A 12,661-nucleotide genomic window follows, 5' to 3' on the forward strand; every position below is an offset into this window, starting at 1 on the left:
TATAGAATTATATAATATAAAAATACATGCTTAAAGTCAAGACCTAGGTTTAAATTATTATGGAAGAAAAAAAAAGAAAAGAAAGAAAAGAAAAAAAAGCTAAATTAATTGTATTTCTTTATTAAAAAAAAGTAAATAGCATTGTTTTGATGTCAAGACCTATGTTTCGGTCTTGGGTGGGGGTCTACATAAGAGCCACACAGTTACAACCCATTTTTTATTTATGACTGTACAAAATCAGGCATCTAAATGATAGATTTACAATAATAATAACAATGTATTAATACATCAAATTTGAGTTATTCAGGACAATATGTGTAATTCAGAAATCCCTTGGTGAGCTACTTGGAAGGGGGAGGAGACCTACTGGTAGTTCCCAAGCTACAGGTTGGACAGCCCTGTCATAACTGGTCTACTGATGTAATTATAAATGTTCTACAAGCTAATTTTATTTGTCTTGTTGTATTTATGTACCTTATTTTATTTATGAGCATTATTATTATTATATCATTATATCATGTCTTGTTGTATTTTTGTTATATTTATGTATTTATGTACCTTATTTATTTTGGTTTATGAGCATTATTATTGTTATATCATTAATTAAGACTTATTTATTATAAAATTAATTAGACTTTTTTTTCTAGGTTTTAGGTTTGTATCAGTGCTTCTCCTGAGTTATAACACTTATGTATACACACACACACACACACACACACACATATGTACACACACATACATATATATTGTATTTTATTTACATTTGTAGCTATGTGTAGGTTCACTAAATACAATTTTAAAAAATAAATAAAGGTTTGTTGAGTAAATTATCTATTTTGACTTCAGTGTGTGTGTTTTTCAGCCAGGCTAGAATTGTAATTTTCTGATATTATCGTTATTATTAAGAGAAAACTGTACATAAGCTCATACTGTCCTGGGCTTTAAAAAAAAAAATAATAATAATAATGGTAGTATTATATAATAGTATTAGAAGTATTAGTAGGCTTATTATTATCTATATGCTTTGTTTCTGCATCTTACTGTATTATTAAATAAGAAAAATAATTTAAAATTTACACCTATTTTGTTATATTTTCTAGAAAGAGCCCTTTTCAAATTGGGATTCAGCTAGGATTTCTGTACTTCTTACAAGAAATCTGCAAAAAAGTTGAACCTAACAATAATAATTCTGAAATACTTACAGCACAATTGTAATTTTCCCTTATACCTTCTGTTAGTCCTAACAAATAAACAAATATTTGAAGTGTACACAGTAGACCTACACTGACTTCTTCAATGTTTCAAATAACTTTACAATCACCATGTTTGTATTTGTCCTGATGTTGTTTACTTCTTGAGGCTTCTCTTCAGCTCTCAGACTTGGTCCACTTCTATAAATAGCCTCTTCCTCCTCAGAGTGTAGGTCAGTAAACTTTGTCCCACTTCAGTCCCCGTTCGCGCTGGCCCAGTCTGCAGGCGCTGAACTGAGACAGACCAGAGCTTCTTGGAAAATGTGGTCACCTGACAGCAGCATGTACAGGACCACAGACACACCATTGTACCTTTAAAGGGCCCATGACGCAAAACAGACTCTTCTGAGCTTTAAGTCATTATAAAATGTTGTTAACTCCTTCGAAACAAACCTAGAGTCATCCTTTAGTATTAGTCTGCCTACATCTCCAAAGCTCGAAATGCTCTGTTCCAACTTGTGATGTCATGTAGTGATGGTTTTCAAATTAGCTACATTTTATCTTTAGTCCAAATGATTCTAGTGAAGGTGTATGAAAGTTTAAAAACACAGTGGAGCACTTCCTGTATCTCTACATGACAACAGAGATCAGAAAATGGATTAATACGGGCTCTTTAAACCCAAAACCTAGAGCGTATCACCCTTTAAATTTTAAGCCTTTGCAAGAAAAGTTTAAATTCAACCTTAAAAAGTGTTTTAAAGAGAGTCAGAGCTGTAGTTTTATTACTGACCTGCTGTTTGTAGGGATTATGTATACACAGTGTTGGGGAGTAACAGATTACATGTACCGGAGTTATGTAATCAGAGTACAAATTATGAGTAACTGTATTCAGTTACAGTTACTGTTTCAATGAATGGTAATTGGATTACAGTTACTTTGTTGAAATAAATGGATTACACGGTGGCATTTTCCTGTTTTCACATTTGGGGCTATATCCTCTTTTTTTTTTTTTTTCTTTTCTCGGTAATTCCACTCATTGCAAGACACTATAAAACAGGTCTAAACCAGGTCTAAAGCCAGGTCTAAACTAGGTCTACACCAGGACTAAACCCGGACTAAACCCAGACTAAATCAGGCCTAAATCATGTGTCTAAACCAGGATTAAAACAGGATTTAACAGGACTAAAATCATGCTGCACGGACCGTGCCTCTTCTATCAATAATATTTTTTAATAGGTTTAAGTAAAAACTCAGCCTTTTCATTGTCTTTTAGCAGACAAAACATCTTTTGTGAAGATTTCCTAGTCTTTGTTTCTCTACCGCAAATCAAGTAATCCAAAGTATTCAGATTACATTACTCACTTTAAGTAATTTAATGGATTATGTTACAAACTACATTTTGGGGTATGTATTCTGTAATCTGTAATCTGTAGGGAAATACATTTTAAAAGTAACCTTCCCAACACTGTGTATACATGCCAACATTTCAATTTGTAAGTTTGTGTTTCATTTGTATTTGGAGTGCTGATTAGGAGCTCCCTCTGCTGGTCGTTATAAGTACCTGCACAATATTGAGCTGCTGTCTTGGGACTAGATGAAAATGAGCTTGTGGCTAAATCTGGTCTCAGCGGTACATTTACTGTGTAATCATCCTGTCATACAAACAAAAAATAAATAAACAACAGTAAGCAGTTGTACAAATATCTGTTTAGTTAAAATCTAGAATTAATTCTCTCTATCCAGCTATTAAACTTATCCATATGTTTCAGTTCTGATATCAATACTATGACTTTATTTGCCGACATTCGACATTACCCATTTCCAGTAGAGGATTATTATTATTATTTTTTTTTAAATACACAAATTTGATCCAATTGTATTATGTCACTTAGTTGTCCACTGACCACTCAACAATTTTGTGTATAAAGTTTCAACATTATGAAAGGTCCTGGGTCTATATTGTAAGAGAATTTCAGTTTAACATTGACACACAAAAGCTATATTTACACCATTGGCACACCATTGGCACACCATTGGCACACCATACCATTATCTAAATTGTGGCATATTGCTGTCTAACCGGTGTCTACTGGACTTCATAGTCTCACCATTTGCTTAATAAACCTCCTCCTCTGGAAGCATAGTCAAGGGGCTTGAACACTCAAAGATCATACCATGTTCTCTTTTGAAATCATACTATCTTGACTTTTCATGTCCCCCCGGGCTCGTATTATTGATGGTAAATAAACTTCTCCTGTGTAAGACGTCCAGTTGGTCTCCAGCCTTTTACTTCCACCCTTTCTTGGACAAGCTGAAAACTTTGACAACATGTATCAATCAGTAAAAAAGTCTTATTACATCCAATTAAAGAATCAACCAGTATCGACTGAGCCGATATCATGGAACACATACCCAATACAATAAATATACCTGGAGCTGCGCAGATATTAGATACAAGCAGGCCCGTCGACAAAAATTTGGGTGCGCAGGGCAAGAAACCTCAGGTGGGCCCCTTTCTAATATAAATTAATAGGAAGAGGGTCTGATTCTGCACCCCTACACCCGCCTTGTCTACTGACCTGGATACAAGGATTGGTATCTGTGCATCCTTAAGGTTTTCTGTATTAAAGAAACAGAGTGAAGATATATAACAAATAAGACAGGAGTGGGCAATTCTTTTTTCTATGGGGCCACATTAGAAACAGAAACTATTGTGGAGAGCCGGGCCAAAATGCTAACTCAATTCTTCATAATATTACTGTATTTTCCAGACTATAACTCGCTCCGTAGTGTAAGTTGCACAAGCTAAAAAATGCGCAATGAAGAAGAAAAAACATACATAAGTCGCACCGGACTATAAGTCGCACTTTTTGGGTAAATGTAATTTGTAAAATCAGAGACCAGGAACCGACATTTCATCTTGAAAGGCAAGTTCTAGTAACAACACTAGAACAGAGAACAACAGACTGAATAGTTATTAATATTAATATAATAATAATATTATTCAGATAATTATAGCATAAACTATCTAAGTTTACCAAACTCACGATCTCACTCCAAATCACTAAATCCATTGAATTCTTCATCTTTTGTGTCACTTTTGCGTGACCTCCTGAGATAAACCATAGATCCATGATGTAAACAGAGCGCCACTTCCTCTTCTGTGTCGCTGTCGTCAGACTCAGCATCAGTTCCAGTTAGAATTATTCCAGCCTTTCTGAATCCCGACAGGATGGTTTCGGTTGTCACTGAAGTCCAGGCTTTGTCGATTCATCCAGTGACTTCCAGGAAAGTTGGATGTTGCACCCGCCCGGTTGCTGTGAAGCTGTGTTCTCCATCCCCACTTTCCACCAGTCAATCACAAGTTTCTCGCTCACTCGAGACTTTCTTTCTGCTGCTCAATTACTGTTTTCGGCTGAATATTTCTATTTGCAGCAAAACAGAGGCTATTTCAACAGGAGACATGCGCAGTAGAGTGGGAAGTGACAGTGGTACAGGAGTAATAGTAGTACTAGATACTGACACACGACCCTAGAGCCTCTTGCGGCTGTCAGTCTGAAAATTTTAATATATAAGTCACACCGGAATATAAGACGCAGGAAACACCCAAACCATGGAAAAAAAGTGCCACTTATAGTCCGAAAAACACGTTAATTGTATTTCTTTATAAAAAAGATGTAAAAATATTTGTTTTGACGAGCTGATAAGACTGGTAAGAGTTTATATTATGACTAAGCAATGAAAAAGTGAGGTTGCCTTACAAAAAATGTCATTTAAAACCACCTCTAAAACAAAAGTAATGCAGCTTTAGTCCATGCATGAGGCAAAATGATAAAATATGTTTATTTTGTAACTCCAAATGAGTTTAAACGGGCCTGAAATAAGAGGTCTGTACATAAGAATCTAAAGTATACATGAGATAACTGTTGAAGTATTTCCAGCTATCCAAACTAAAATGTTACTTCACATTTTGGTCATAACAGCACAAGTCTCTTTTTCCACTCGGACAGAGGAAAGACTCAGATTTAAAGAAGACCGAATAAATCAGGTCCAGAATGATTCAATTACTCACAGACTTTCAGTTGAAGCACTTAAGTAGATTACACGGCCTAATGGTGACTCGATTAACGAAAGGCACAGTTCTAAAGCTGTACTACAAATACAAAGTACTCCCAAATCCTCCTATTACAGTAATCAAAATTTATATAATAATTCACTTTCAAAATGTCAAACTTGAGTTGAGCTGTCTTCAGAAATAATGATTCAAACAGGAGTCTAAATTGTAAACGCTTTGGGAGTAGTAAAAAATGTCGTCATAGAATACTGTTACTTCAAAATAATAATACTCAAGTAGAAGTGCAAAGCAATGGTTCAATAAGAAGTAAAAAAGTATTTGGTAAAACTACTACTACGCAGATGTTTGGACACAACATCTTATTCGTAATTTCAAGCTGCACTGTGTAACTTTTCTGGTAGGGGATACGCCACAAACTTGTTTCCATGGAGATATTAATTGCTTTGCCTGAAAGGTTTCACAGTATGGCATTAAAATCATAATATCCTGCATTTTTTCCATTAGAGGTGTTTAACTGCTCGAAAATACTACAGTGAGTGAGCTCGCCTCTCCACAGATCGGACCTGTAACTTGGCCTGCCCTGGAGACACTGTGGGTTTGTCTCCATGGAAATAGATACGTTTAATGCCATACTGTGGGACATTCTGGACAAAGCAATCACATTTCCACGAAGACAAGCACATGGCAGATCCTCCACCAGAAAGTTCCATAGTGCATCTTTAAATAGTGCACATACATTTTTGAAGGACAGAGCGTAACAATGAAAAAAATACAAATAACACAGTAAAAGAAACACAAACAAAGATTTTGTCACTTGGAGACTTGCTCACAGCGGGAAGAGGAAGTAAAACTTTTACTCAAGTAAAAGTACTGCTACACTGTCAAATATTTTACTCAAGTTGGAGTAAAAGTATGGCGTTTGAAAATTACTATGACAAGTTCATAGTTTAAAAAGTTACTCTTCTGCCAGGGTCCAATCAATAATAAAATTATAAACGTCGCCAAAATTAGGCAAAATTCTTAAATATAATAATGTTAAAGGTGCACTGTGTAACTTTTTGGTTGGGGGTCCGTCACCAGCTTGTTTCTATGGAGATGTCATTGCTTTGCCTTGAATGTTCCACAGTGTGACATTAAACAGATCAACCTTACATTTATTAAAGTACAGGTGGTTTTATAGCTCAAAAATAGCTACAGAAACTGGTATTCTGACTGTGAGCAGGGTCGCCTCTCCACAGATCTGGCCTGTGACTAAGGCTACGTTCACACTGCAGGGCTTAATGCTCAATTCGGATTTTTTTGTGAAATCCGATGTTTTTGCGAGGTCGTTCACATTTCCAATTAAATGTGACTTGTATGTGTCTCCAGTGTGAACATTAAACGGCCCAAAAGTGTCCCACATGTGACACTGGAGACACTTCAACCACAGCGAGCGTCTCTGTGTTTACAGAAGTTGTCCAAACATGGACGCAGCATTGAGCACCTGGAGATTTTAAAGTTCCTCTCGTACCGGAGCCAGAACATGTACGAATTACTTGTTGTAAAGAGGAGATTGAGAAGGAGAAGGACGTGGTTTTTGGCCATGGTGTTTTGTGGGACAGTCTGTTGAAAGAAACGTGTGAATGTGGAGACGTAGCCAAGAGTGGTGAGTGGCGATGTGCTTCGCTTCAGTGACACGGAGTTCATTAACAATTTCATTAACAAGAACATTTGTGTACATTTGTGGCTTGTTGATAAAGTGTAGGTCGGATGAATGCGCCTTAACCGTTCACACTGAAGTCACATGTGAAAAGATCAGATATGTATCGGTTTCAGGAGCACATATCCAAGTGGCCTGGGTCACATTTGAAAAAAATCGGATCTGTGTCGTTCAGACTGTCATTAAAAGATCAGATACAGGTCACACAGGGGCCAAAAAAATTGGATTTGGGTCACTTCAGGCTGCAGTGTGAGCGCAGCCATAGTCTCCATGGAGACAGAAAGGTTTAATGCCATACTGTGAAACATTCCAGACAAAGCAGTAACATCTCAATGTAGAAAAGCGTTTGACAGACCCTCCACCAGCAAAGTTACACAATGCACCTCTAACTGTCAAATGAGAAGTCACAACATGTCATGTGCACTTAAAAAATATATTACAAGTCCATTTTGATTTCCTCCACTGAGTACGAGAAGAGGAGGTTTTCAATGTCCCTCTGAACTCGGGGCAGGAGGTGTGGAGGGAGCCCGCGCAGTCTGTGTTCAAAATACTTTAGATAGATGGAGATACCGTCCTGATTCTCCGACTTCTCCGTTCTCTCCTCCCTCTCCCCCCTCTCTTCCCTCTCCTCTCTCTCCCTCTTCTCCTCCCTCCATCTCTCCGCCCTCTCCTCCCTTTCCTGGGACAGCTGCTCCAGAGTCCGGTTGATCACGGAGATGAGGTTGGCGGCCGTTTCGCTGATGGGCTCCTCTCTCCGGAAGCGCTTGGCCCGGCCCCCCGTGCCCTCTCTGGGGGCGGGCGGCGGAGGGGGGGGCTCAGCGGTGTGCTGGTGGGTGGACTCGAGCATGGGCAGGCCGGGGGAGTCCAGGGGGGCGGTCTCTGGCGTGGGGCTCTGGGGACACTCGTCCAAGAGCGGGCTGGTCCAGGGGGCGTCGCTGTGGGGCTCGGACTGGCAGTCAAAGTCCTCCCCGAAGGAATCCTGTGGTGAAAGACACAAGGAGGAGTAAAGTCATAAAGAGAAGAGACAAGACAAGATGTAAACTTTGGTTGATCTCAATAAGACAAGTGTATTTTAATAGACAGGTCTACAGCCAATCCTGTGGCAGTAAGAGGAGGCACTAGGGATGGGCATTCCATGAAATTTTCTTAATCGATCGTCGGAAGAATTAACGATCGATTATCGATTAATCATTAACGTTTTTATATTAAAATTATCATCATTATTATTACTATCTGCACTACTAATCTACATAAATAAATTCAACTTTACGACATATAAACTGTAACGACTCTAGAGTCACATCAGCCCGTTTGACATTATAATGTGTTTAATTCAGTTTTGCGTCAACTCTCACAGAAATGAAACTTAAAACCGCATCGCTAATTTGCATAAATTAAGCGAAGATAAAAATACAGCTCTTGTGCACTGATGTGGTTCAACTTCTGTCGGATTAAAAGACACGACTCAGTGGAATACAGGTTAGTGTGACCAGATTTGCGTTTGTCAAAACCAGGACACCGTACGGGTTCTGGAAGGTGGAGACTCGTCATCGACATTGAGCGACTCTCACCTGGTAAAACTTTTCCCACTGGACAATGAAACATATGTGTTGCTTTATACACTGTGCACATGGACTCACACTTGCCCCGACCAGAAAGCGTGGAATTTCTTGTACGAGTCATTGTTGCACATCGTTCGCATTTGGACTTCAGTACGGACCTGTTAATCACGCTACACACAGCAACCTACATTCGGTTTGTCGATTAAAATGAACGTAACCAATGAAATTCTTAATGATCAATTATCGATTGATCGACTAATCATGCCCATCCCTAGGAGGCACTGCTCTCTTGTTTACATTAAAGCCATAGACTGTATAAAACGTGAACTGACGGAGTGTTAGTCAAATGAGGCTCACCAAGACTAGCAGTTGTGGGGCAACTTTGGCGGCGACTTTCATTTTAGAAATAATTGATTTCTAGAAAAAACAACGAAATAAACACCAGGATCATATAGAGCGGAATTTTGGACATAGGACATAGTTCTCATGCCACTAAAAACTGTCTTACCCACTCCACAAAACACCCGAAGCAAATCTATTATTACACCAGACTGTCCATGTGAATGTCTGTGTTGATAGAATCATTTTAGAAGTAAAACCAGCCTTGCATTTGAAGGATTTATGTCTGAGCAACAGTGAGTTGTATTTCCTGATAGAAAGCTTTGCAGCCGCAAACTGATATCACTTAGCACCCATATTACCCGCAAAGTAAAATTCCGCTGCTGCTGAGAAAATAGTCCCTAAACATGCGACGATTCATGCGATGCAAGGTTAGTTTTATTTTATTCTATCGACACAGACATTCACATCGACAGTGTGGCATAATAATAGATTTTCTTCAGGTGTTTTGTGGAGTGGGTAAGACTGTTTTAGTGGCAGGATAACTATGGCCATTGACATGCACTAGTCTAGCACCAGCGACCTCTGCAAATACAAGGACTGGATGGAATATTTTTAAAAAGTGTTTCCACACGCCTCCAACACTCTGGCTCACTAAGAAATGAGGTCCAATGTCCAAAATTCTGGACTGTCCCTTTAAGAACAAAATGAGGAGCCTAACAGCAGCATTTTCAGAGAGGTGAGTGACGTTTCTACAATACAAAATGAATTTGAGCCAAAGGAGCCAGAAATGTGCCCATGCTCACCTCTTGTTTGAAACGCAGAGGTCTGCAAGTTAGATATGTCCATTTATATATGCAGTCTATGGTGAAAGCACTGCGTCAGGGCCACAACACGTCTCTTATTGCCATGATTGGGCAATTATCACAATGTTCTGAGGGTTGTGGGTCCATCCTGACGGTAATAATATAATAATGATAAACTTCTCTCAGTGTACTACAATTTATTCTACAAAAGACTGTATGCATTTCCAGACTTGTTTCAGCCTTAAAACAGAAATCAGTCTGTCCTATCTACATGTGAGATTCCTGTTACCTTGTCTGAGTAGTTGGACATATCTTTGGTCTTGTGTGTGGTGTGGGGCTCCAGAAAGTGCAGCTTGCTGAGGATCCACTGCTGTCGCACCGTCCTGCCCGTAGGGGGCAGCTTCTGGTATCGGACGTACTGTGTGCGCAGGGACTCCCACCTCCTCTTCATCTCCTTCTCTGTGGAGGACAGGGCGAGCACATTCAGCCCGGGTCACTCTGGGGTCTTTGGAAAATAACTCAAGCAGGCTACAGCTACTGAGTCACTTTGAATGTACAACTTTTGATTCAATTGTTCGTTAATGTAACTGGATATAATTGTTCAAATTGTGGTATTTGAAAAGCTCAAAGTGGGAGGGGTAGAAACACATGTACTCAGAGTAGCATGTTTTTTTTTTGTTATTTGCATGTCAATGGCCATATTTAAATGAATATATTTCCATCAGAATCATTTGCCTGGGATCCAGAATACACACTTGTCAAACACTTTGCAGCTAAGCACCTAAGCAAGGCCGGGCCTGGTCAGTACTTGATGGGAGACCACAGGGAAAATCAGGTGCCACAGGAGGGCGCCAGTTGTAAAAACTGTTGTTGTGTCCTTAAGCAAGGCACTTCACCCTCATTGCCTAGTATGAAAATGGTGTGTGTGTGAGTGATGGTGGTGGTTGGAGGGGCCGATAGCGCAGATTGGCAGCCTCGCTTCCATCAGTCTGCCCCAAGGCAGCTGTAGCTACAGCAGTATCTTACCACCACCGGGTCTGGAGTGAATGAATAATGCTCTGTAAAGTGTCTTTGAGTGTCCACAAAAGTGCGATATAAAACCGATGCATTATTATTATTATTATTATTACTTTACAGACAGATATAATTCTGAACTTGAATGCTACAAAATTGCAGAAATAGAGATATCTGACTTTATTAATACCAAAATATTGTAGGCTTATATGAATTTGTTAAATGATTAAACTAATATTTTTGTTTTGTAAAAATAAACTTTTTTTTAATAAATAGAGAATGTAGCCAATAATAATACACACATCTCTCCACAACTGCAGTATAAAGCCAAAACTACGTGATAAGGTACTGCCATGTATTCCTTTTAATTTAGAAAAGTAACTGTGAATACCACCAAATGAAAAACTAACTGTACTGGAATACAGTTCCTCAAGATTACTATTCAGAATATTTTCGGTACCTGCATTCAGTTACATGCCCAATGCAATACTGAAATTAAATACTTCTTGCAGCATTGGTTAGGAAAACACCATGAGTAGCATTTAATCCACACAATTTGGTGCAAAAGCAATAAATAACATTGCCATAAGCGCTTAAAGGGCTCGTATGATGCCATTATCTGATCTATGTTATAATATTGTTTTCTCATCACAAACATACCTGTTTTGCTTAATTCACACATGTTTAACAAAACAAAACCTGCAGATTTGGAGCTCTTCTCTCAAACAGAAAACACTCTTTGTCCTACTTCGTGATGCGATAATACAGGAAGTGTGTCACTGTGTTGTTAAACTCCACACACCTTCACTACTTCACCATCATTCGGATCAGCCCTGGAATTGCCAATCTTGACTGACCAAAAGGTGGACGTACATTTGAAAACTTCATGACATCACAAATTGGAACAGAGCGTTTTGAGCTTCAGAGATGTAAACAGACTAATAATAAAGGATTACTAATATGTGAATGAAGCAAAACACAGCTATAGTAGATTTAGCATAATATAGGACCTTTAATCGCCTGTACAGACCAATCGCATGGTCAAACGATGCGACCAGACCGCGGCGTACCTGTCGTGTGCAGTTTGAGCTCGATGTCGCCCCACAGCTGCGCCTTCACGATGCGGTTGTTGTAGTTTTTGTTGGTGCTATCGTAAAGCGCGGGCCTCTCCTGTACCATAATCACGAACTGTTCCTCCATTGCATCGCTCCACACCGCCATGACGCCCCTCAAACCCGCTCGGACCCGCGCACAAGCCGCCCACAATCCAGGCCGAGGCTGGGTCGCGGATCGGAGGGTGATGGCCGACGCTAGCAGCCAGATTTGTTGTGGTTTCTGAAACAGCTGTCACTTCCGCCTCGTTCGACCCGCCTCCTGGGTTTGGGCCAATCAGCAGAGCGGGGGTAGGGAAGAGGGCCAATCAGAGAGCGCGTTTGAGAGTGACTGCAGACGCTCACAGACTGGAGTGGAGTCGCGAATCGTGCATCGAGCCCGACCGACAGAGAGAATCTGGTGTGGTGCTGCTGCTTTGGGTGGAGGAAGCTGTGGTGGAACGTAACGAAGTAAAAGTATTAAAGTACTATACTTAAGAATACATTTTAAGTAGCTGCACTATACTTTAAAGTGGATACTATTTACTTTTCACTGCATTTGAGAGTCTTTCTACTTCCCTGCATTTTTGGACAGAATAGAAAAGTAGAAGAATTTTTTATATATATTTGAGACCTGTCTGAGTTTTTATTTTATTTATTTATTTTTCTTCATTGTCTGAATAAACAAAATATACAAACATGAATAATTATTAAATGAAATTAAAGTTTTAATATAATAGATAGATAGATAGATAGATAGATATAGATATCAATTCAATAGTTTCTGTTAGAAATTTAGACTTAGACAAACTTTATTGATTCACAAGGAAATATATTTCAGTAGCTCACACATCACAATATATTATAATAAAGAGTAAAAATATA

General features: G+C 39.0%; 1 protein-coding gene across 1 annotated transcript; it reads right to left on the reverse strand.

Annotated features, from left to right (window-relative positions):
* Positions 1–5,007: 5,007 nt before the first annotated feature.
* Positions 5,008–12,066, reverse strand: LOC110156652 (uncharacterized). Its single transcript, XM_020920858.2, has 3 exons — positions 11,756–12,066; positions 9,961–10,130; positions 5,008–7,943 (listed from the first exon to the last, which is right to left on the reverse strand). The coding sequence occupies exons 1-3, from the start codon at positions 11,904–11,906 to the stop codon at positions 7,401–7,403; spliced, it is 864 nt and encodes a 287-aa protein (XP_020776517.2). The 5' UTR covers positions 11,907–12,066; the 3' UTR covers positions 5,008–7,400.
* Between the last annotated feature and the right edge of the window lie 595 nt (positions 12,067–12,661).

The sequence above is a fragment of the Boleophthalmus pectinirostris genome, unplaced genomic scaffold (assembly GCF_026225935.1).
Source record: "Boleophthalmus pectinirostris isolate CB_2022bp ecotype Guang Dong unplaced genomic scaffold, ASM2622593v1 HiC_scaffold_6, whole genome shotgun sequence".
Lineage (NCBI taxonomy): Eukaryota > Metazoa > Chordata > Actinopteri > Gobiiformes > Gobiidae > Boleophthalmus > Boleophthalmus pectinirostris.